Below are 27166 nucleotides of genomic sequence, written 5' to 3'. Positions count from 1 at the left end.
TTTTTATCTATTGAAAGACGTACAATCATCAGCTGAACAATCCGATTGTTGTTAAACGGCAGTACAATCCACTGAATACAATGCATTTCTATAATCACAACCTCGTTTTCATTCCTGTCAACAATTTAATATGGCACTATACACTGACTAGTCTATTATGGTAATGTAACAATTCTTGGTCCATTCAGTTTCTGAAAGATATAATCAAGTCTTTTCCTCCACCTATTTTTCAAATATGTTGGATTACATAATAGAATTATCTTTGAATTGCATTTCATTTTTACTTTAATGCATACATTAAATTATAAAATGTTATGTATGTTCTTTCCCAAGGCAGAGGCAGAGGCAGATGTTCCTCTCAGTCTCGCAGTCGGGAAAGGCAGATGAGCACTCTAGATCTGGAAGTTTTTACCTCAAAGTTGTTAGGTGAACTCAAGCCATTTTAGTTGTAAACTATTGTGGTTGCATGGAAATGCACATTCTGGAGCGCATAAAGCCCGTCTGTTGGCCGTGTAGTATTCATAGACCGCAGTGCTGGGGTGAGATAGCAGTTCAGCAGAAGCATATTTATGCCATCTGCCAGTCTTTAAACATTCAGATCTGCTCTGAACATTCAGCCATAAAGCAGCTCTGCTGTCTATTTTTCACTCTGGCTTCTGCCTTTTTCAGGTTTTTGAATAATGTGCTTGATTTGGAGTTTCTCCAAGTTAATGCAGTTATTTTTTTCCCCCCTCTCGCTCTCTTTTTGGGTTGTGTAGTCGGTGAGTTTAGTTGAGGGAGGCACAGGGCTAATTTAGACACTGCTTGCTCTGAAAATCACATAATGACATCCTGAAAAGAAAGCGAGATGGCCACACCAGAGCCTGCGGTTGACACAGATATTTTTCCAGACAGCACTGGGCCCATCCTCCTCCCCTGCCTTTACTGTTTAGTATTCAGGGCCCAAAATGAACACTCACTAAGTGCAAATATGTTTTGGCTTTGGCAAGTAAATAAAACTGGCCGATAATTTTAGGAAGGAACTTCAGCGTTATAAATTCAATGCAAAACTTCTTAATCAGTTTACATTTTTTTTTTTTACCATCCTTTAGTCATTTGATAAAAGGCACAATATACATTGAAAATACAGTATATATTTCATTAAATTATTTCATTTTTTGTCCTAATTGATCCGGCTTTTTTAAATTTATCGTGTTTTAGGGATATTTGTCTGTGTCATGATTCTGCCTTCTTGTCTTTGATTTTCTCTAGTCGTGAGGCAGGATCATGACAGAATCATGTTTTGTGTGCAAGCGCATGGCCTGTTTGGGCCATGTGCTTGTGTTGTCTCGTTTCTTTACTCCGCCCCCTTGTTATCCTCGTCTCGTCATTATTGTCTAGTCAGTCTCACCTGTCCTCGTCATTAGTGTTCCCTATTTAATCCCCTTATGTTTGTGTTCCACCACATCCCAAAGATGCTCTATTGGGTTGAGATCTGGTGACTGTGGGGGTCATTTTAGTACAGTGAACTCATTGTCATGTTCAAGAAACCAATTTGAAATGATTCAAGCTTTGTGACATGGTGCATTATCCTGCTGGAAGTAGCCATCAGAGGATGGGTACATGGTGGCCATAAAGGGATGGAGATGGTCAGAAACAATGCTCAGGTAGGCCGTGGCATTTAAACGATGCCCAATTGGCACTAAGGGGCCTAAAGTGTGCCAAGAAAACATCCCCTGCACCATTACACCACCACAACCAGCCTGCCCTGCACAGTGGTAACAAGACATGATGGATCCATGTTTTCATTCTGTTGACGCCAAATTCTGACTCTACCATCTGAATGTCTCAACAGAAATCGAGACTCATCAGACCAGGCAACATTTTTCCAGTCTTCAACTGTCCAATTTTGGTGAGCTCTTGTTGTCAAGTACCCGGTGGGGTCTTCTGCTGTTGTAGCCCATTCACCTCCAGGCTGTGGCTTCACAAATGCTTTGCTGCATACCTCGGTTGTAACGAGTGGTTATTTCAGTCAAAGTTGCTCTTCTATCAGCTTGAATCAGTCGGCCCATTCTCCTCTGACCTCTAGCATTAACAAGGCATTTCCGCCCACAGGACTGCCACATACTGGATGTTTTCCCCTTTTCACACCATTCTTTGTGAACCCTAGAAATGGTTGTGCATGAAAATCCCAGTAACTGAGCAGATTGTGAAATACTCAGACCGGCCCGTCTGGCACCAACAACCATGCCACGCTCAAAATTGCTTAAATCACATTTCTTTCCCTTTCTGACATTCAGTTCAGGAGATTGTCTTGACCAGGACCACACCCCTAAATGCATTGAAGCAACTGCAATGTGATTGGTTGATTAGATTATTGCATTAATGAGAAATTGAACAGGTGTTCCTAATAATCCTTTAGATGAGTGTATATAGATATATTACCAATGCCATTATAGTGTGGAATAGAGTGCATTTTCATAACTTTGTTAGTATGTAGGCCTACTTGTGTGTTTTCAGTGTGTGAGCACGACAGTTGTTTGCTTCTGCGTGTTGGTGTATGTTAAGGACGCATTAAATCCCATCTGCTGCAGCAGTACAGTATGTCAGTTTGCTGCTTTTGAGACTCGTGTGGGGCTCTCTGTGCCTGCGAGGGTGCTATTATTCTGTCTTGTTGGAGTTCTCTGTGTGAACATGCCGCAAAGGGCCCTCATGTTCATGCAATGTGAGTCAGTGTGTGGAGCGCTTGCATATTATCTGGTGGCAGAGAGAAAACGCTGCATTTTATCCTCAGATTCCCTGAAGCGTAAGTAGGGAGTCAGAGCGCTGGAGCTCATTTCTGACCCACCAGAACAAGATACATACTGTAGATAGATGGATAGATGGGAGTACATTTAGACCTGCTATAATAATTTTTATTATTTTGCAAAGTTATTAACATTTTTAGATGCATTTCCCACGAATTATATTATTTTTAACCCTGAAAAGCCATTATTGCTAATATAAATATGGTACAAATGGTAATCATTCTTAATGGAGTAAGGTAATTGTGCTTTCTCATTTTCTTTGTTTTTATATTTAAGTTTATTTTTACATCTTTGAAAAATCTTTGCGTCTTTAAAAAGCTTGATCCTGGTCTCTATTTACTGCCATTGTATGGATGAGAGTGAGCAGGACTTTTTTTTTTTTAATTATGACATTAAAACATCACCAGGGTGAGTAAAGGATGACTCCATTTTTGTTTTAGGGTGAACTATCCCTTTAAAGCTAATCTGCCAGAATATGTGCTGTTTTGATACTGATTGCACACCATGTTAACACTGCAGTACTGTTTTACAGACTAGTCTCGACCGCCGTCGGTATAGGAATGAGTGAGTGAATGGGTGAATGTGAGGCAATATGTAAAGCGCTTTGAGTCTGTGAAAGCGCTATAAATGCAGTCCATTTACCATTTTATTGGGGATAACGTATAGAGGATAAACAAACCAGTAAACCAGTAAATGTGTCTGTCTTTTCTTTTCTGATTTTTCTAGGATTGTTATTAGGCTACAGTACTGTTGGCACTCTTTATAACGCTATCACTCACACAAACACTCCCAAAAGCTGATGGATTATAGAGTTGTTCAGGTTTATCTGGAACCAAAGCTGCAGTCATGAGTACATTATTCTCCATAATAAAGACTTGTTGAAGTGGCTATGAATGGAGTTGAGCAGAGATGGCTATTGTGTCAGAGCTGCTGTCATACACTGATATCTAGAGCTCTTTATTTAGTTCAGGCCTGTGGAGATGTTCTCTGTGCCTCCATCAGGGACTTGTTTGGCCACAAATGGCTTACAGAATGATGCAGTGAAAATCTATGTCAGGCTTTCTTTATGTCCATGGAGTGTGTGAAGGAGATAAATGGTCTGTTTCAAAACCTATTGAGGTGTCTAGCTGTTTACAGTCTATAAAGGAAACTTTCTTCTATGGCATCTTAAATATAAATGTGACTGATTTGGACAGCTTGCTGTGTCATCAAACAACTCCTTGCAATTTCAATAGAAAAATCAATAGATTTCAATAGAATTTGGTGTCAGCATGTGCTAAGCTAATGACATTATACACAGAAAATACAAATATTGGCCTTGGGTAAACATATTTAGTGAAAATACACTTATTTCTTGTAATATTTAATTGACTTTTTAAATCTCAATGAGAAAAGATACAGACCATAAGCTTGAAGCTTATCTCCACATAGTAAACGAACATGAGAAATGTTTAAACTCATTTTGCCTTTATTTCCTCCTATTGTTCTGCATTGAGGGTTTGTGAAGTGGCGTTCAAACGTTTGGGGTCAGAAAGTTATTTTTTTAATGGATGCACCGATATGAAAGTTTTGGCCGGTATGAAAACCTATAATAGCTAAATCTTTATATTTAAAAGCCGATAACCATTATATTTGCCCATAAATCTACATTTTTAATAATTTTTGAGAGCCGGATTACAAAAAAACTTGATTAAATTGATCCAAAATCACAATAAATACATGCAAATACTTCAAAACATGTCAAATAAATGATCTTCTTTTGAAATTTATATTAATTGAAAAATCCAGAAAATGTTTTTTCAACATTAATAAGAATGAGAAACTAATTTTCTTAAAGGAATACTCCACTTTTTTTGGGAATAGGCTAATTTTACAACTCCTCCAGAGTTAAACATTTGGGTTTTACCATATTCAAATGTATTCAGATGATGATCTTTATAAGAATATTAGTAACCAGACAGTTTCTGGTCTCATTGAATTTAAATGATCTTCTTTTGAAATTTATATTAATTGAACAATCCAGAAAATGTTTTTTCAACATTAATAAGAATGAGAAACTAATTTTCTTAAAGGGATACTCCACTTTTTTTGGAAATAGGCTAATTTTACAACTCCTCCAGAGTTAAACAGTTGGGTTTTACCATATTCAAATGTATTCAGATGATTTTCTGATATTTATAAGAATATCAGTAACCAGACAGTTTCTGGTCTCATTGAATTTGATAGTATATTTTTTTCCTACTATGAAAGTCAATGAGACCAGAAACTGTCTGGTTACTGATATTCTTCTAAATATCAGAAAATCGGCTGAAAGGATTCAAAAACGGTAAAACTCAACTGTTTAACTCTGGCGGAGTTGTAAAAAGAGCCTATTTCCAAAAAAAGTAGAGTATCCCTTTAAGTATCACATCAGCATATTAGAATGATTTCTAAAGGGTCATGTGACACTGAAGACTGAAGAAATGGCAGCTGAAAATGTAAAGCATAATAAGATCTAAATGTGTGTGCTGTAGTGAAGGCCTGACTCTGTGGTGTGTCTAGGTGTGTGTGTGCACAGTTGTACGCTGATTGCCTTGGTTGCGATCTCATTAAACAACTAATGAGCTCATTCTGTGTGTTAGCAACACATACTCCCATGTGTTCTTCCTCTCAAATGTATACAGATGTTTTCTATATCAGTAACAGCCTTAAAACATTCACTTATTATATATATATATATATTTGGCAGCTAACAGTGTTTCCTCATGATATGTTTGCAGGTGTTTATCACACTGAGAGACTCTTCCGGGCCCTGAAGCCGCCTCCTAAGTACGTCACCAATCATCACTGGAGTACCACCACCTAGACAGGTACCAGCCAATCCCTGCAGCTCATCTCTCTCATGACCAACACAGCAGACATTATTACGACTCCGCACGCAGTAACATGTCTTATGCAGCACCTCTGGTCTTTTATATATATACATATAAAAAACTGTCATACACTCTTGTTTCAACCCAAATTTGGGTCAAATATGGACAAACATAATTGTAATTGTAAATGTAATTTAAAATTTTAACCCAAATTCGGCTTTCACTTTCAACTGTAATTTTTTAAATTACATTTTTAACCCAACATTTGGGTTTGTCCATATTTGACCCAAATTTGGGTTCAAACAACCCAGCATTTTTTAGAGTGTACATATTCAAATGTCTTTCTTCTGCTGAACACAAAGGAAGATATTTTGAAGAATGTATATAACCAAACAGTTGATGTTTGGTTACCAAAATTGTTCAGAAAATATCAAACTTTGTGTTCAGTAGAAGAAAGAAATTCATACAGGTTTGAAACAACTTGAGGGTGAGTACATGATGAGAGAACTATTCCTTTAAGGCAAGTTAGTCCACTCGACAGCCATTTTGGCAACAGCAGGGCAGCTATTTCTTATGCAGTATAAATATATATTCAATATAAGCAATATATAAAATCATAACAGAGAATTCCTTCCTTTTTAGGGATCGTCGGTCAATTTTACATTTTTTTTTTGCGTGCTTGTGATTTCAGACACACTAATTCTTTTCTTACTTAATGTATGTATATAGCAGTTGGACCCTGTCCAAAATGTCTCCCTCAGTCCTTGCATTTCAATTCCACATTTAGTAGTCTGGTGAAGTTTGCTCCAATGTGGCCCCAGAGGGGGTGTTTGTGAGGAATAATACAGTGGAAAATGGGATATCCTGCAGTCTTTTGGATCTCACAAAAAATGTTTTAGGGAAGGTCAAAAGACCACAAGTTAATTTCAGATGGGCTATTTGGGACAGTGCCCTTGTCTCAGAGTCATGGTGCATTTTATCAGTCCAGTGGGAAACAGAGTCATGTATACAAGTTCTCATGCTGATACAGTCTTATATCTGATTTCATATGTGATTGATAGATTTACATGTTGACCAGACAGCTTTATCCTGTCCAGTCTGATGTCTAATTCACACTTCGCTAAGAAAACGATATTTTTGTTTGTTGGGTCAGTGTGAAGTAGCCTTATCATGGGTTTGGCAGTGCTTACCTCTTTTTCTTAAAAAAAAAAAAAGAGCAATATTCTGGGTTACACTAAAGCATTTACAATGGAAGTGAATTGGAAAGTTAATGTTTCAGTGTTATTTATGTACTATTATAGTATTTATCAATATTGTTCACTTTCAACTGTAAATTACATTTTTAACCCAACATTTGGGTCTGTCCATATTTTACCCAAATTTGGGTTGAAACAACCCAGCATTTTTTAGTGTACTTGCTTTATATATATATACATATTTCTATTTAGCCTTAAATTATTTAATTATTTTTAAGTTTTTCATCTAATATTCAAATATTTTCTTTTATTTCAACTTGATTTCAATTAACAAAGAAAATAACAGTATAGCCACAAGATGTAAAGAATATGTAATTGACTTTTTCCTATACGTTTAAACAAACTGTAGAAATGACAATAACTTCACAGCTCAAGTATAACACACATTTCAACCGAAGCAGTGCTTATATAAAAATGACAAGCTTCACATTTCAGTATTTAAATACAGAGCAGTTTTACCCCATTAGTGAGTTGAAATAGCCTGGGTTTCCCCATGCTGCCTTGCCGCAGCGCGATTTTATTCCCTTATTTTTATTTCTATGAGGGCTGACAAGACAAAATAAGGACTGTCAAGTGTGTTTAAACAGTGCGGTACAGCAACCAAACCAGTAGCACTACCATTTTTGTAGCGCCGAAATCGGACCTTTCACTGATGTAATGACACAATGACGTGCACTTGCTTGCCTGTTTCATTTACGTGTCCTCCGAGTGCTAAAGAGTCTAGCCTCTGAAGCAAATGGCTTGGAAAGACCCGTCCTGCCAAGGAAGTATCCTTGACATTGAGAAACGCGTTTTGCGTATACATAAATCTCCTCAATCTCTGACCCATCGTCATCTTCATCGTCTGATTTTCTGTCGCTCTACGTACGTCATCTGGTATTATTGACCCGACTGGCTATGAGCTATGTACAGGCACATTTTTTAAAAATAATTTTTTATTTATTTATTTAAAAAGCCCCTATCATGGATTTTTGAAAATGACTGTTCATATGGTGTGGAATATAGCTCTAAGGGAATGAAAACATCCTGCAAAGATTTATATCTGAAAGTGCACCGTATATAAAGTTATTGTCTTTCAAAAGTGATAGGACGGAAGACGGAAGTGTAAACTTGAAGTCTACACATTCAAATACTTCATCATAGCATCATGTCGAGAAGACGCTGTGTTCAACAATGCAAAGATAGTTCAGCCTCTTTGTTTTCATTTACCAGGAACAAGCATGTGAAGAATCCGTATATTTGCAATGATACCATCATTTTAATCCCATATTTGCTTGTAGCCCTGAATTGTAAAACAGTGATATAATAGTTACAGTTGCAGATAGAGGTGGAGGGAATGTTTCCAGTACACAGGCGCTGCGAGTGGGTTGAGCGGGAGGCAGAGAGCCCTTCAAGCTGCTGATGAGCGTGACGCACACCCGCAAAATACCAAAACAAAAGACAGTTAATAAGCAGTGCTTTGCTTTTCTCTGCTTGTTTTCATGTGAAGCTGCAGCAGAAGGGCTTTTCATTAGCCTTCCTCTCTTTTTGCTATTGAATGCACATCGGGCCCTCTGAGAGCCGTAAAAACTCGAAGGCTCTTCCAATCTAATGAATGTTTACATGTTCATGTTGCTGGGTAGGAAGTGGCTTGGCGGGTCTATGTTCCCGTGTGCGGACGCCCACACAGAGACGTGTCAAAGAGATGAGATTCCAGTCTTTTTGTTACTGGAACACGTGCAGCTGTTGTTTGGACATACGTGTTTACGTCTTAATAAACGTGCAATGCTCATTTACAAAATGCATTTGACCAATCTTCGCCAATATTAAAAGTCAGCCGTGAGTCACACATTAAAGGGATACTCCACTTTTTTTGGACAGTTTCTGTTCCCATTGACTTCCATAGTATATTTTTTTTCCTACTATGGAAGTCAATGGGAACAGAAACTGTCTGGTTTCTGAAATTCTTCTAAATATCAAAAAATCGGCTCAATAGATTTGAAAACGGTAAAACACAACTGTTTAGTTTTAAAATGAGCCTATTTCCAAAAAAAGTGGAGTATCCCTTTAAAGGATATTCAAGCGATTGTATTGCACTGTGTGAATGAAAATTTGAAACCAATTTGGCATCTATACACAAGACAGTTTAATAACTCTTTCTCCATTTCCGCTAGCGTAGAATCCTCCCCGCCGCACTAGCATCCATATTAAGCCTGTAGGAAGTGCAGAGCAGTGAATGGTGTCACGACCACACTTATGCAAGCTTGTTTTTAACAGGTTTCACAGCAGATGTGTAATCTAGCCTGAAGGCTTTAATTGCATGTGTAAGATGCTGCCGCAGTATCATTCGTATCGCAGATTCCAATAGTCCCACTGTGAATTTTTAAACTGCCCGAGCTCCCGCAGAAAACAATAATAATTTCAAAATTAGAGGAAAGCTAGAGGGAAAACACAATAATGAGACTCAGATAGACACTTGTCATTCTCTTGTGATGAGTCATATGCAAGTTAAGCAGATGAGTGATGTTACTGATGCTTGTCAAAAAATGCGCAGAATTTCTAATGGAATTATATAAAGCCGGAAATATACTGTATAATATACTATTAAGAATCCTCTAAACATCTTTTAAGAATCTGAATATTCTGGACAAATATAATCTATGGTCCTCACACACTTTTACAACTTTTTGAGTGAAATGTGGAAGCTAAAAATGTACTAATATGTACATTTGAAGTGCTAATATGTACATTTTATGTGATAAAATATACATTTTATGTGCTAATATGTACATTTTCAGTGTTAATAAGTACATTTAGGTGCTAATATGGACATTTTAGGTGTTAATATGCCAATTTCATGAGCTAATATGTCCATTTTAGGTGGTAATATGTACATTTTAGGTGGTAATATCATGTCAATTTTAGGTGGCAATATCATGTCAATTTTAGGTGGTAATATGTCAATTTTAGGTGTTAATATGTCCATTTTAGGTGGTAATATGTCAATTTTAGGTGGTAATATGTACATTTCATGAGCTAATATGTCCATTTTAGGTGGTAATATGTAAATTTTAGGAGTTAATATGTCCATTTTAGGTGGTAATATGTATATTTTAGGTGATAATATGTACATTTTAGGTGATAATATGTACATTTTAGGTGCTAATATGTCCATTTCATGAGCTAATATGTACATTTCAGGTGCTAACATGTACATTTTGGGTGCTAATATGTATCACTAAGGTACCAATATGTAGCCTTTGGATACAAAAGTGTACCTTTTGAAAAGGTACAGCCTCAGTGACCGCTTTTGTGCCTTTTTTTCTGAGAGTATTAGTGTATTACTTATTGGCTAGATTTTTAGAAAGGGTTACACCAGTATTATAAACCAATGCCAAAAATCTCACCTGCACAGCCTAGATGATGCCAGCTTACATGAAAAGATGTTTAAGAGGTGGAGTTTGTATTAAATAATACATTTTTTTTTTTAAGAATAACACACACAATGAATTGTGTGCTTAATGAATTAGACCAATAATAATTTGATTATGTTGATTTGTTCATTCTGGATTCTAATCATAGTTGATTTTATAGATAGTTTTATATTTTATTTTTAGTTTAGCTTCAGATACTGTTTAAAGGTTTGGGATCAGTGAGATTTTTATTTTTTAAAAGAATTAATGTTTTTCAGCAAGGATGCGTTAAATTGATCAAAAGTGACAGTGTAGAGACAGTATTTATAATGTTACAAAAGTTTTCTATTTGAAATAAATGCTGTTCTTTTCCTGAGAAGAAATCCTGAAAGAAAACTTATAATGGTTTCCACAAAAGATATTAAGCAGCACAACTACTTTCAAAATTGATAATAATGAGAAATGTTTCTTGAACTTCTGGAGGATTGTGTGACACTAAAGACTGGAGTGATGATGCTCAAAATTCAGCTTTGCATCACAGGAATAAATAACATTTTAAAATATATTCAAATAGAAAACAGCTATTTTAAATTGAAATATTTTACAATAATATAATTTTTACTGTAAAAAAATCCATTCCCAATTTTTTTAATGGTACTGCATTTCTTGTAATATATATTTTTACTTTTATTTATTTATATGTTTGGGCAACTTATAATAGATATATTAAGTCTCAATGAGAAAAGATACAGATCACATGCCTGAAGCTTTCCAAACCCTGGTCCTAAAAGACATGAGAAATGTTTGACAGGATACTTAATGCCCAGCTTTGGTAGCTTGAAATTCTCACAGATACAGAGACAGTCTTAAATGAATAATTCAAGAGGAAATGGTTCTTCAGCTGTGTTTCAATAGAAGATGATGCCCACTTTTCTTTGGCTGACAGGCTGACTCTTTATCTAAATCAAAGCTACAGGTTTATGCAGCAAATAAAAAGGGCCATAAAACACCTGCATTCATGTCCTTGTTTTGCAGCACTGTACACTAACACCCAAAGACAGCTAGTTCTCAGTCCACATCTAACATAGTCCAGTTGCAGTTCTGTCTTCCTTCTGGCATGTGTGTATGCTTGAGCCGAGAGCTCTGCAATGCAGCTGCAGTGGAGTGAGCCAGGTCTCCGTATGGAGAGAGGAAGAGTGGGGGAAGGAATGAAGGATAGTACCTATTTAACCTGCAGTTCACAACTACTGCCAGCATAGTCTTATGTATATAACTTTCAGTGTGTAGAAGTTCTCCAGTGCTTGTCTTGGCAAGCTGAGTGTTTTTTAAACACTTGAGCTGGAATTTGGCAAAAGCTCAAGCATAATTAGCGTTGCATGTAATCTGACTGACAGTTTGACTTTTTGAATTGGTGATAACCACTTTCTGGAAAAAAGTGTGACACTTAAAGGAGTAGTTCACTTTTAAAAAAACTTTTGCTGATAATTTACTCACCCTCATGTCATCCAAGATGTCAATGTCTTTCTTTCTTCAATCGAAAAGAAATGAAGGTTTTTGATGAAAACATTCTATAGGATTTTTTTCCATTTAATACACTTTACTGGTAACCAAATGGTTCAAGGTCGAAAAGACAGTTTCAGTGCAAGCTACAAACTGTTCAAAGGGCTTTAAACGATTCCAGATGATGAATAAGGGTCTTATCAAGAGAAATGATCGCTCATTTAATAAATAAATAACAAAGTTTAAGTTTTATAAGCTCAAATGGTCGCCTTGCTCTGTTCGAACTTGTTTATCAAAATGAACGAATCTTTTCCCAAGTCAATTCATTCATTTAATTCGTTGAATGAACCAAATGACACGAAAAAAGATTTGTGTTGCCTGAAGTGCTTTGAAATGATGTACAAAAGGGTTTAAACAAGGGTTTAAGTGAGGATTTCTACTGTCATGTGGGTTTGGAATTAATGTTCATCCAGACGCAATTTCCTTTTTCGTTTATTCAAATACCCTTTACTGTCAGTACGTGCCACATTCCAAGGATTAATCCCAGCCGCTGCCGTGGTGTGCCTATTCAAATTTGGGATCTATCGTGAGTTATTTTGAACTTTCAGAATAGAAAAGTTGAAGTCTTTGAATGTCAATGCAAATGTTCTTCTTCTTCTGGGGCAATATAGTGCCATAGCCAGTGGGGAGTTCTGACAGCATGATCAAAATCCACACCAAAACAGTTTGGGGCTTTGATTTCACAGCTTCACAGACACCCCTAAAGGTTGCATGGTTTGGATAGGGTGCACATATCACACTATCTGCTAAGGGACGTGCGAGTGCCAGGGGCTTCGATGTCTGCCAACTGGCTCTAGTTTACCCAGGGAGAGTTTGAGATTTTTTTTCCTGCTTCCCTTTCTGGGAAAAAAAAATAAAAAAAAATAAGGTCAGAGCTGTCACTTCCATCTGGGTTGAAAGAAATGGCTCGTCTGACTGCCGTCCTCTCTCAGCCAATTAGAGCGTGCTCCTAAGCGCCACACTTCGTCCACCAATCGCAGGGACTGCATGGCGGGCATGGGGTTCAGTTTTGGCATAGCATCAGCTACCGGCAGATTATCATCTACAAGTTTGTCTTCTCTTTATTTACTCTGACAACTACATCAGTGGGTGGTTCTGTATGAATCATCTAGGTCCCAAAGCATTACATTAACTTTTTTTTAATGTGTCTTTTTGCTCAATTTCTGAAATTTGCCTAAGAGTCAAATTTGATCCCAGATTTAATTAATTTGCACAAAATTGCTAGAAAACATTTGTTGGCTGGTCTAGGTTCACACTGAAAAGCAAAAAGTTATTTTAATTTAATTTATATTTATATTTTAATATTTAATTTATGGTGCTGATATCCCAGAATGCACCACACTGAGGGATGTATGACGATCAACCCAGTTTCCGCAGGAGTTTTCTTTCGTGCATTAGCCCGGCAGGCCAAGAACGAGGAGTGTTCTCTGTCCCTGTATGCACTCTGTCCTCTTATGGATGTCCATTTCATCAGCGTCCGCCCGTGTGTAGGAAGAGCCCCTGCAGTGCCACAGCAGCTGAGAGTAAAGTTGAATAAGCAGAAAGTCATAAACAGATGATTATGATGTTGATTTCTCAATCCCAGCTCGGGTTTTCCGGATAACAGATTTATGGAGAACAAACAAATGAGACATATGGCTTTATTTTGGTCTGAATTGTGAAATCAGATGTATGAGTTTAGTGATATTAAAATGAGCTTACGTTTTGTTAAAGGTGCAATATGTAATATTGACAGCTAGTGGCTGAAAATGGTACTGCAGTCCAAATTCAAAATATTGGACTCAGCGATTACACGGGTTGCCAGATTGAGGACATGCAACAGCCTTACACTGTACATTGATGAGTTGATTTATCCGTGTTTTATAGAGATTTTTAGATAGATGGCTCTTGAAATTAAAGGTGGGACATCCTTTCTTACAGCTCAGTTTCTCTGCATTTTTCTTCTGATTTAGTCTAGCTTTCTAATAAACCTGGCATTGTATAGGCTACTGGGAATATTGTTGGGTCTGAGATGAATTGCTTTTGAAAGTCGCTTTGGATAAGAAGCATATGCTAAATGCACAGCTAAATGTTTTGCTGCATTGAACGATTTCACCCTTTAATTTTTATACGAGTTACCCATTTGCTCCTCTTTGCACATTCTTTGGCTTTTTGTTTGGGGAGAAGTGCTCTAGCATCTTTCACTGGTAGGTCAGGTTTTTGGGCGGGCCTCATGTCTGATACTTCCATATGTCCTGTAGATCAAGTTCATCAGAAGCCTGGCGCTCAGACCGGGTACTATACCACACCTGCTGTCTGTCGCTACAGTCTATTCCCTCATGCTTAATTAGTGTTATTATCATTTCTGTCCACCAGAGTGTGCTGTTTTTCAGATAAATGTTTCAATCTGATGCTGATACTGTAATGTGATCAGTTTATGTCTTGTTACAGTGAGACTGCGCAAAGTAAGTCTTCCTAAAGGCTCGATGCTGGTCCAAATGTGACCGTGATCATGGACAGACTGTGAAGTGAGAGAGAAAGTGAGACGGTGACATTGAGGACACCATCAACATGATTTTATGGAGAGTTCTTTCTCTAAATCTGAACATTGCCAAATAAAAAGAGAGTCCTTGTCAGTCACCATAAATAACTAGTGTCTGAGCCTGAACTCTTCAGCTGTGGTGAATGTCCTTGTCTTTCTCTGCCACTCTGGAGAGACTACAGTGATTTGCAGCGACAAAGCGGCCAATGCCATTGTCAGTGAGAGTTGGTGATCTGAGATGACATGATCAACATGCGGTTGAGAAAAGTTCAAACTATATGTAAATGACCAGTGATGTAATGCGGTAGCTACCAATGAAAGTGAAGACAAAGGAAGGCACACGTTAATAATACTAACACAAAACCATCCATCCATCCATCCATCCAAAAACAATTCTTCTGCAGATTTATTCATCTTGGTTAATGTTTATTTCTATACTAATGTATTTTTTAACATTTTGTATAAATGACCTAATGCATTTACTAATGCTAATTAAATGAGCTTTATTGTAAATATTATATATTTATTTTTCTTAGTGAAGCTGGCCTGTGCCAAATTCATCTCCTCAAACCACGTTGTGGTTGGTTGCCAGGGTGTTGCTGTGTGGTTGCCAAGGTGTTCTGAGCGGTTGTTAATTTGCTTACTGTCTCAAGTCAAAAAAGTCCACTCTGCTGTCCTCTATTATTTTGGCCAACACCATACTTGACAGTTTGAGCTAGAGGCGCACTTACATTTACATTTACTCATTTAGCAGACTATTTTATCCAAAGCAACTTACAAATGAGAACAATAGAAGCAGTTAAACTAACAGTAGGACAACAATATGCAAATGCTTCTCAATTTCATCTAACGCAGTCCATGATTTTTTTTTATTTTTATTTATTTTAATTTATTTTTAAAGGCACCAATTATCCCCCTTTTTTACAAGATGTAATATTGGTCTCGGGTGTCCCCAGAATGTATTTGTGAAGTTTCAGCTCAAAATACCCCACAGGTAGATTATTATAACCATTTCAAAATGTCATTTTTGAGGCCTGTTTAAAAATGAGCTGTTTTGGTGTATACAACCTTAAATGCAAATGAGCTGCATATCCCCGCCCTGCCTTTGGATAAGGGCGTAACTTGCAGACCTACAGTATGGCAGTCGGTCTAAGGTGGATTTTTATCATTCTTGGGTGGTTTTGCTCACACACTGCCAACATACATTTATGTTCAAACACCATGTAAAAGTGAATTTTCCATAAAAGGTGCCAGATTAGAAGAGAAAGTGTTAGTGTTACTGGAATTTAAGTGCTGCCGAAAAAGATCCGTCTTCAGCTGTTTCTTGAAAGTGGCTACTGACTCTGCAGCTCTGGTTGAGTTGGGCAGATCATTCCACCTGCAGGGAACAGTCATGGTAAAGGTCCGATATTTTGTGCCTCTTTGAGATGGTACCTCAAGACAACATTCGCTTGCAGAGTGCAAGTTTCTGGATGGCACATAAGTCTGAAGTAATGAGTTTAGGTAAAAGGGAGCAGTGCCGGTGGTTGTTCTGTAGGCAATCGTCAGTGACTTGTATTTAATGCGAGTGGGAATTGGCAACCAGTGCAATTTTGCAATCTCTTCGGCTCATTAAAGATCACTCTGGCTGCAGCGAGTTGCAGAAGTTGCAGAAGACCAGCCAGGAGAGCATTACAATAGTCCAGTCTGGATAAAACAAGCGCTTGAGCGAGGTGTTGTGTAGCATGCTCTGTTAGGAATGTCCTGATCCTCCTAATGCTGTGCAAGGCAAATCTTCACGACCGAGCAGTTCTAACAATGTGGTCTGTGAAGTTCAATTGATTATCAATTACAACCCAAGCTCTTGAGTTCTGGATGATGAGCCTATAGATGAATGGAGAAGTTGTGATGAAGTGGCCGAACTTATACATGCTGTGTGTTTTTAAGCTTTCAGGAGTCTCTCTCTCCATAGTTTTCTGCAACTTTTTTCAAACTTTGTGAAACAGTTTTCATCTCCACATATTTGAAACTATTTTGGTGTAGAGAACCAGTGGGAGTGCTGCATTAGATTGGTTTAATGCTTTCCCATGATTCCCCAGTTAATCAAGATCTCAGCGGGGTTCTGTCATGGATTCGGCACCACTGATTTTCAACAAGCTATCAGATCGTAATCTCAGTGCATCTGGCCTTCAGCAGCCGAGGCTTGCTGTATATGACATTGATGATATGCCTGAGTGACTTTTTAAGACTGCCCTTGGCCATTGCAGTTGGTTTTACAAGTTTAATTAAGCTTTCTTGAGATTAAATGTCACAAGACTCCAGTGAATGTGATTTTTCCCAAGACAGACATGTTCCTGGATCAACATTGCAATCAAATCGGTTTGAGGGACAAGTTTACAGTTTATGTCAAGTTTAGGCTTACAGCCAGGGTTAGGTGCTTCTACATTAGTGTTATTCTCTTATCATTTCCTTCGGATTTTAAGGATATGTTACGGATAGGTTTAGATATAAGGGTGGGGATAGGGTTTGGAGAGACATTTTTTTAACAGGAATGTTGTTCTGTCATGACAACTCTCAGTGAGATTGGCATGGCAATGGAACTGGTAATGTTATTTTTTCATTTTCGGTTCTAAGCCTAAACATGACATAAGCTGTAAACTTGTCCCTCAAATTTGATTGGTTGATTGGAAAGTTGAACATGTGGTACTTGGTGAAATCCCATTCACAGACAGGCTGTAAATAGCCAAAAAGAAAGGTGGAAGTTCAGAAAATGGCTAAATTCACAGCACCTTAATAGATACAGAGCATACACAAACTAGATTCATTTAATTTAAAATAGATTTATTTAATTTATTTTATTTTATTTATATTTTTTATTTATTTATCAAATGTAAGTTTTATTTTACATTTTTATTTTTTATTACACATATTTTTTATGTCATTGCATTTAACTTGGGTCCATACGTGTATGTACTGTAAGTCTTTTTTTTCTCCTCATTTAGTGGTCCTATGGGCGAATATTGTAATCGTCTGATTTCTTATACAAAGCGCTCCCCTTTTCTTCAAACCACATCGTTTAAAGAATAATTCTTTTCTGAAGCACAAGTTCGAAATGCAAAACTTATGGCGATTTGTCTAAAGCGATGCTTGTCTTAGCAACATCACTAAATTAAAGTAACATAATACCTAATTTTAGATTACATAGCCATTTCCTTCCACCAGGAATCTGAAAAAGCCTTGAGAAAGACCCTCAGTAACATAGAAAGAGGGATTGAGATTGAAAGGAAGTGAGAGGAAAGGAGGGCATCCTCCCTCAAGGAGTTACTGTCAGTGAGAGAGAAGGAATGAGTCATGGCTGATCAAAGCCTCCATTAGCAGCGCAGACACACTCTTCTCGTGCTGCTCAACAACCCCACTGAACAATTAAGATATCATGAACATCTCTGGTGGCCCAAAGTCATCCGAAAATCCACTTCAGGGCATAACCGAGAAAGACAGGGAGTGGGGGAGAGAGAGGGCAGAGTTTGGACGCAAGCAGACACTACAAATTAAGATTTACAAGCTACCGCTGCACTCTTAAACTTTATAGCTTTAATTGCTGGCACACTGCGCGGCCTCTCTCGCCTTCTCTTTCTCGTTCTTTCTTTCTTATTTATGGAGGGTAAATGCCCTTGTTTTGACATGCATTGCATCTTCATTGCCCATGTAACTTACATAGCCGACAGTAGACGGTGACATTTGCTATAACCCACCCAATTCAGTGGAAACACATGTTCTGTCAAGTGTATCATCAAAAAACAGGCTGCTCTTCCGCTCTTTACTCTCATTTTTCATATATGTTGTGACAGGTGAGATGTGAAGAAAGTGCACTTCACACTGACATGCCGCTGTCCTTTTTCAAACAATCTGCTGTCAGTGGGATTTTCAATGTAGCACAAATGAAATCTGGCATCTATCAATGTTGTCTGGTCCTGTTTGCCACTTAACAATCGCCAACGTAGAAAGAAAGACACTGACGTGTAACATTTAAAGGAGTAGTTCACTTAAAAAAAAACTTTTGCTGATAATTTACTCACCACCATGTCATCCAAGATATCCATGTCTTTCTTCCTTCAGTCGAAAAGAAATTAATGTTTTGGATGAAAACATTCCAGGATTTTTCTCCATATAATGGACTTCAATGGGAACCAAACGGTTCAAGGTCTAAAAGACAGTTTCAGTGCAAACTACAAACTGTTCAAATGGCTTTAAACAATTCAAGACGATGAATAAGGGCCTTATCAAGTGAAAAGTTTAAGTTCTATAAGCTCAAACGCTCGTCTTGCTCTGCACTGTGATGCACGTTCGTGACTCTCCTGTTCGAACTCGTTTATCAAAATGAACAAATCTTTTTCCAAGTCAATTCGTTCATTTCGTCCGTTGACTGAACCAAATGACACTAAAAAAGATTTGTTCATTTTGATAAACGAGTTCGAACAGGAGAGTCACGAACTTTAGGTTCGAATTTCAGGTTATTCAGAAATCGATTAAACGCAAAAATATACATGTAATGGAGTCTGTAATAGTATGTTGTTTTCATAATCTCATAATTTTACTAATTATTTGACGTTTATTTTTTGACACTTTCAGTTGGCTGCATAAGCATATGGCGAATGTTGATTGCATGACTTTAAATATCGATTGGCTTTCTGCCCCAGAGGTGTTCAGTCAATGTATCAACATCAAGCTGAGAATTTATTTTCTGATCTTTCAGGAGTAAGGAGTGAACCCCTCCCCTCTGATTCAGATGGCAGACGGTCGGCAGCCCGAGGACAGCGGCCCCCAGTGGTCATCTCCGGGAGCCCAGGGCTCATCCTCCCCAGGTGGGCATGGAGAGAACGGCTTCTCTTCCTCCTACAGGGCTTGCCAGTCTGGTGGTGGCCATGCTGGTTCTGCCGCCTCCTACGCCAAAGAGAACGGCTTCAACGGAGACCTGACCTCTGGACACGCTGTGACTGCTGGTGAGAGCCAGATAATGCAATAATCATAGACGCCATTTCACATGAGATCCTTTCCAAGTTTTACATTATCATATGGTAGAGGTCAAATAGTCTTGGCTAGCCAGACTTGTGAATGGTGGCAAAGCATCTGGTCTTCATTGCAGTTTTTTTCTGGCCAAGAACTGCCCACTTAGACAGGAAGAGGCTGTAAGACTGTATATGTGTATATACAGTATACACTACTGTGCAAAAGTCTTTAGCATGTTAGTATTTTCACCCCCCAAAATTTGCTTTAAGCCAGTACTATATATCTTTTACTGAGGTGTGTCAGTATGAAATATCAGTTTACATTTCCAAACATTAATTTTTCCATTAAAGGGATAGTTCACCCTAAAATGAAAACTCTGTCAGTAATTACTCATCCTCATGTTGTTCCAACCCCGTAAGACCTTCGTTCATCTTGGGAACACGAATTAAGATATTTTTGATGAAATCTGAGAGCTGGATCACTCCTCCATACTAGTCCATAGGCTTCCTGAGGGATTGAAACTTGCCGGCCTCGAAAAGTTATTAAAGACATCGTGACTACAGTGGCTCAATCTTAAAGAGCACCTATCATGGATTTTTGAAAATGACTGTTCATGTAGTGTGGAATACAGTCCCTCCAGGATTTCGCGGGCCTTTTTTGTGATTGTTGCGGCCTAAAATGCCTGATGTTGCGGCCGGTTCTTCTGCATGTTTTTATAGGTTAAAACGGCAAAGATAGATAGATTTTTAACTTAAAATGCCCATATTATGCTTTTTGGCTTTTCCCCTTTCCTTTATTGTGTTGTTATATTTTTTTGTGCATGTTATAGGTTTACTAAGAGAGAAAAGTCCAAAGTCCACCCCAAAAGGACTTATTATGTCCCACAGAAAACACTGTTCATCATCTGCATCTGCTCTATTGTAGTCCAGAATTGACTTAAGAGACAAAGTCACACACTTTGTAACACACGAACAAACTAACTAACCATTAGTAACCATAAAAGGCAAAACGAACGATTTGAAGACACAGCAAAACCTAACAAACTAAGCTTCTTTTTTTTTTTTTAAACAAGATCTGCACCTGCAAAAAAGTCAATGTGCAGAACCTCACAAACATTAAGCAGCATTTATGTTGAAAAATGCCAATACTAATAAAGTGCAAAATACAGTTTTAGGAATAGCCACTAAAGTTAAATGGTGGAAAAACCAAATGTTTGATAATGTATTTTAATATAGCTAATATAATATAATATAGCCGCATATCCAATAAAGCTTAATTTTTTTTTGTCAGACAATAGAACGAGTCGGGTAGCTATTTTTTATGTGTAAAATTTTCTGAATTGAGAGAGTTCGGGAACTGGGTGAACTAATGCACTGTGATAGTGAGTAGCCTATTACAAGTGATAAACACAAGAAAAGAAAGGAAAATAAAATGGTCAAACTCAATTCTTTAAATATAAAACAAAAGAGAAGCAGATAAGTGATAAGTCCGTTCGCGTCTGTCAGCTGCCGTGCTGCTCCTCTACTGCAGCCGTTCACTGAACAGGGACGTAGAGAGAGGTGTGGCGGCAGGGAGAAAGCAAACCTCACGCTCGCAGGATTGTGCTGGCAACATTTGGCTACTGAGGTTCGTCCAAAAAGCCGCTAGAGTCGCTTTTTTATATCGCTAAATATAGCGACAAAGACTAAGTTGGCAACATTGGCCTTTTCTGTTATTTTTGTAGGTAGCCTAAATGTGAGACGTTGGCAGTCCACATCTGCTGCGTCTTCTGAACAAAACAAGCGAGTTTGCTGACGTATGACGACGCTTTGCAGGAGACCGCGGTGCGATGATTCGTCAAAGTTGCAGAAAAGTTGCGGTGATTTTTCAAAATTGCAAGGCGCACTGAATTCACGTGGATTTGTTGAAGTTGCGTTAATAGTTGAGATCGCGACATCGCGAAATCCTGGAGGGACTGGGAATATAGCTCTAAGGGAATGAAAACATCCTGCAAAGATTTATATCTGAAAGTGCACCGTATATAAAGTTAGTGTCTTTCAAAAGTGAGAGTCGACTCTGAGTCTATGAAATGAATTGTTTTTGAAACGAGTCATTAGCTGTTACATCGGGAGGTAGAGAGGTCATTGGCCGCTCCCAACAACTGCGCGCGCAGACTTGAAGTGACGTCTAGAACACATTCAAATACTTCAGCTGAATAGCATCATGTCGAGAAGACGCTGTGTTCTACATTGCGAAGACACTTGTTTTCATTGCCAACGCATTCTCATCCTTTAACGTCATATAGAACGCTATATGCAAAAACGGGGCTATACTACGCACATGGCACCCGTTATCGTTAATACAGTATAACACGTGCTGTGAGGGCTAAGTTTAGGTGTGGGGTAGGGTGTACGTGTCATATTCACGCTAAAGGATTTATAACGTCTTGGGTTCGCGTGTTATATTAACGATAAAGGGTGCCATGTGCGTAGTACAGCGCTGTTTTTGCATATAGCGTTCTATATGACGTTAAAGGATGAGAACGGGCTTGTGTAGAATCAGTGGTTAGAGTTCATATTTGCAACGATACCACAACAGTATAGCCCGAGCCTTGTGTTCTCATCATTTTAATGACGAATCATTCGAAAACATAAATGAATTCAAATGTGGATTCGCAAGCCGGTTGTTCCCGAAGGAGGGCTCAGTATCCAGTGTATATGGATCAGGTTCGTCCTCCTCCGAAACACAATCTGTATATTAATAATGTTTGCTGTTATGTTTTCTGTAGCATACACACTATAGTTATATTGTGTTGTGTGTGTTGTGTACTCTCCGCGCAGCTTCTAAGCGGGGTAAAGTTAGTTTTGTTTTTGATATTCACCAGACATTCTTTGAAAAATTGCACTTACCTCCTAAACGATTTAGCCAAATATGACTTCGCTCTATATAATAAGCACTGCCCCTCAAAAGCCGGCGCAATGTGAGTTTCGCCGGGAAAGCTCGCTCTTGATGGAGACGCGAGTAAGGGACCGTGTGGAAACTTTTTCTGACACGTTTGTTCAAACACTATATACAATTTTCAACATTTGACAAGCTATAATCCTGGTTATGGGTGTTCCGTTGCCGACAGTCTCTGCCTACGGTTTACCAATAACAACTGACTGGGTCGTTTGACCAATCGCCGCAGATTCGCGTCACTCAAAGGAGGTGTTTGGGAAAATGAATCGTCGAACGAATCATTTGGGAGTCGTTGAGCAAATCGGGTAAAAATAAATGCGTATTATAAGACAAATAAAGTGTTTTTTATCCTTGCATGCACGTTAAACTGTTTTTGGGAACTCCCAAAACAAAAATAGGAACATTTCAAATGCTATGATAGGGGCTCTTTAAGTTTCTCAAACGACGAGAACATTTTTTGTGCGCAAAAACAAACATAAATAACGATTTTATTTCAACTATTCCCTTCCTTCTCTTTGCACCTCTAGTCAGTTAAAATAGTGTAATTGCATATGATCTGTTGTTGGACATCACACGCATCACACACATGACCAGCGTCGGCCAATAGTGAGCCTACGTGTGACGTAGCTCTACGCAATTACACTAGTTTAACTGACTAGAGGCCGACTAGACCAACTAAATCCAGAAGAACTATGGCAACGTTTCCAAGACTCTCGAAGAAAACTTCCTGCATTTATATTTTATTTTGATAAAAATATATACATAAAATGATTTTTCATCTGACACTGAAGAGCCAGGAGTTGACATTTTTGTGTGCAGTTGGCATGGATCAGTTGTCGAGTGCCATCGAGGCTGAAACTATAGGACCAGATGTCAAAAGGGAAAAAGTAAAAACAAAATTGCGTCCCATTATTATAATAATTTTTAACCCCAATCACAAAGTTCCTATTGCTGGAGGCTCAAAATGAATAATAGTTCAGCAGCCAAAGTACATATTACCCACAGACGCTTTATCTTAATATTTCATAAAAAAAACACAAAAAAAAAAAACACAAGCTCTCTGCGTTACGTCCAGCATGACAGCTATAAATGCAAGTGAAAGGAATAAAATAATTCACCAAGAGTCAGAGTGAACCAATTATGTCTGGGTTTTCCCATTTCAATGACAGACTAGGGTTAATAACAGTCTGTGTTGCCATTTTTAAAGTCATGGTGTGTCGTACATTTGCGCTTTGTGTATCTCCAAAGCAGTTTAATCTTGTTTTTGGAGACCAGAGAGAGATGTCTCTGGCATGAGGAAGGAGGCTAGGCCAGAGCTTTTCTGTCTGGGTATTTATGAGGCCTCAGGGGTGCATGAGGAGTAAAATGAGGTGTTGCGTTTCTCATGTCAGCACAAAAAAAAAATTGTAAAAGGAAAGATTGCAGGGATGCTGAACAAAGGTCTGGCAGAGTAAATTGCAAGGGAGCAGCTGCCATGGCAACCCTCTGATAGTGAAAGCTGCATGTGAACCCTGCTCGGGGGGAGGGAGTGGTGCTGTTAATTATCCCGGTAATGATGGATCATAACTGCCTATTACATACACACAAACAATACCAGCACTCCTGTATTTTGTAAGGAATGCTGAACAGGCACAAGAACACACGCACCATTACATGCATGGAAAATCTCACAAAAAGTATTATTTAACCCCAAATTTTAAAAAAAAGTACTCTATCGTTAAAATGTTGGGGTTAATAAAACTTGTAATTAGCGAGCACAGATTTACATTGATAAAAAGTATCAGTAAAGACATTCATAATGCTACAAAAGAGTTTTTTAAATTAATTCCTTTCTATTCATCAAACAACAGCAACCTTTGAGAACCTATTTACTTTTGGTAAATAATGGTAGTGTATAGATTTTTGCATGAAAAGTATTCTCATTTTTTATTACGATTTATTTACAATCTGACATTATTTCCATTACAATTAAACATTTTATTCCAAATTTCACATGAAAAATCTGATTTGTGTTTCTTAAATGTTAAAAAATATCATTTTAATTGTATTACTTCCCTGATAAACATCCTGCCATCCACTTTATTGAGCATAAATAAATTATTGTCATTATGCGTACTCTTGCACTTTACAATTTAAAGATTTTTATTTTCATATTACAGTAGGTTATTTGAAGGAAGGCGATACCCGTGTGCTTAATTGTCATGGTATTAAAGCAGTTTGTATCTTAAAAAATATGCTTCACTTTGTTTATATAAAATACAGTTTATTTAAAACTTTAGGGTGAAATGTTTCTTGAGGATTGACTTTTAATCACGTTGCTGCCAGAGAGAAGCAACTGAGATTTTCTTCGTGATATGGATTGCTCTGATGTTAGAATTCAAACTGGGTGGGAGGGGTTGAGAAGAGGCATTCTGGGAGTCCATTCAGGGCTAGAACAAACACATCAGCAGAAACGTTGATATGGAAATGTGTAGATGAAGAGTTGAAGAGACAGATGCACTCACTGAGAGAAATGCTCTGACATCTGCCCACATCTCAATCACATATGAAACCTGCACATTTTTAATTAATCATTATGTATTTATTATGTGTATACTCTACATTGTTATTTTTAGGTTTTCATTACCATTATCCACCCTCTCCCTGACCCATAGCAATAAATAATCTATTCTACTTTGCCCTTATAACCAAGTTTCTGGTGATCAAAGTCATATTTTGATGTATTTGTTTGTGTGATGTCACAAATTTGCAGTACGAGTCATTTTTGTTCTAAAAGTTAGTTTGTTTTCATTGTACTTCAGGCTTTTCCATCTTAAAAGATCAAGTAAAGCTTGACATTTTAAGAATATTGTTAGGAATCCATTTATTTTATATTCCCTTTTTCCAAATACCGCTCTTTTCATGTGAAGTTTACTCCGCTGATAGTTAAGTGTACAGTAGGCAATGTGTCAAATATTATTCCCCTTGCTTTCCAGTAATCTCTGTCCTCTCTATAAATCATCACAGTTCCCTTGTCACCTCCATAAATACTTAAAACCGCATAAAGCTGTGGAGAAAGCATCACCGCATCAACCCCTGACAGTGAGTGATGGATATAGACTTCCCATCTCTAATGCTAACAATCCTTCAGCCAGGGTGTGTGAGTTAACATCCCTCATGCGTTTCTCATTAACAAATCTGCCGTTATAAATCACGGTGAGCTGAGAGAACAACTTGTTTCTTTTGCTTGTGTCTGTGTGTTTAATTAATGATCCAGGTGCTGGATTTATATTTCAGTTTGCTATCTGCCTGCTTCTAAAGAGAGGGTCTAATGATGTGTCTTTGTGGAGAGAAAGACCAAGTTTCTCTGCCTCTGTGACTGTGAGGGTGAGATGTTTAAGCCAAGGGCCATTGGCAAGGCCAACACGTACAAGAGCCCTTCAGACACACAAGAGGCGCTAGACCGAGATATACAGCACGACATATGACATTGCTTTGCATAAAGAACGGGACACTTGAGAAGCAGAGAGAGAGAGAGAGAGAGAGAGAGATTGCTTGCTGAGGCAGTTGCTGGCTTGAATTATAGGGGCTGTACTGAAAAGTGTGCTGTCGTGGTATAGTCCGCAGGATGGGCGGAACAACATAAAGACCGCTCTATTTAAGCCTACTTGTTGATATACAGTTGGGCCAAAAAGTATTTAGTCAGCCACTGATTGTGCAAGTTCTCCTACTTAGAATAATAAGAGAGCTCTGTTTTTTCATCATGCTTCAACTATGAGAGACAAAATGAGAAAAACAAATCCAGGAAATCACATTGTGTAGGATTTTTAAAGAATTTATTTGTAAATTATGGTGTAAAATAAGTATTTGGTGACCCACAAGACCTGTAACTACTTCTTTAAGAAGCTCTTCTGTCCTCCACTTGTTACCTGTATTATTGGCCCCTGTTTGAACATGTTATCTGCATAAATGACACCTGACCACAGCCTCAAACAGTCACACTCCAAACTCAACCATGGCCAAGACCAAAGAGCTGTCGAAGGACACCAGGAAGAAGATTGTAGACCTGCACCAGGCTGGGAAGAGTGAATCTACAATAGGCAAGCAGCTTGGTGTGAAAAAAATCAACTGTGGGAGCAACTGTAAGAAAATACAAGACATACAAGACCACTGATAATCTCCCTCGATCTGGGGCTCCACGCAAGATCTCATCCCGTGGGGTCAAAATGATCATGAGAACGGTGAGCAAAAATCCCAGAACTACACAGAGGGACCTGATGAATGACCTGCAGAGAGATGGGACAAAAGTAACAAAGGCGTAACACACTACACCGAGAGGGACTCTAATCCTGCAGTGCCAGGCGTGTCCCCCTGCTTAAGCCAATACATGTCCAGGCCCGTCTGAAGTTTGCCAGAGAGCATATGGATGATCCAGAAGAGGATTGGGAGAATATCATGTGGTCTGATGAAACCAAAATAGAACTTTTTGGTAAAAACTCAACTCGTGATGTTTGGAAGAAGAAGAACACCATACCTACTGTGAAGCATGGGGGTGGAAACATCATGCTTTGGGGCTGTTTTTCTGCAAAGGGGACAGGAAAACTGATCCGTGTTGAGGGAAGAATGAACAGGCCCATGTATCGTGAGATTTTAAGCCAAAATCTCCTTCCATCAGTGAGAGCCTTGAAGATGAAACGTGGCTGGATCTTCCAGCATGAAAATGACCCCAAACACACCGGCTGGGCAACGAAGGAGTGGCTCCGTAAAAAGCATTTCAAGGTCCTGGAGTGGCCTTGTCAGTCTCCAGACCTCAACCCCATAAAACATTGTGGAGGGAGTTGAAAGTCTGTGTTCCCCCAAAACATCACTGCTCTAGAGGAGATCTGCAGGGAGGAAT

At 38.3% G+C, this 27166-nt stretch overlaps 1 protein-coding gene across 16 annotated transcripts in view; it reads left to right on the top strand.

Annotated features, from left to right (window-relative positions):
• map2 (microtubule-associated protein 2) overlaps positions 1 to 27166 on the top strand; it is a 130312-nt gene that overhangs the window by 56382 nt on the left and 46764 nt on the right. For 15 of the 16 annotated variants that reach the window (XM_089133101.1, XM_089133099.1, XM_089133098.1 and 12 more), the window contains exons 3-4: positions 5546 to 5635; positions 19100 to 19346. In XM_089133101.1, the coding sequence (XP_088989227.1) occupies positions 19133 to 19346 (214 nt within the window). In that variant the 5' untranslated portion in view covers positions 5546 to 5635; positions 19100 to 19132. The remainder of the gene's footprint in view (positions 1 to 5545; positions 5636 to 19099; positions 19347 to 27166) is intronic. The other variant, XM_089133092.1, reaches the window with a different exon arrangement.

Source organism: Pimephales promelas, chromosome 7, assembly GCF_988280905.1.
Source record: "Pimephales promelas chromosome 7, fPimPro1.hap1.1, whole genome shotgun sequence".
Lineage (NCBI taxonomy): Eukaryota > Metazoa > Chordata > Actinopteri > Cypriniformes > Leuciscidae > Pimephales > Pimephales promelas.
This window is presented reverse-complemented; position numbering and strand designations above follow the sequence as displayed.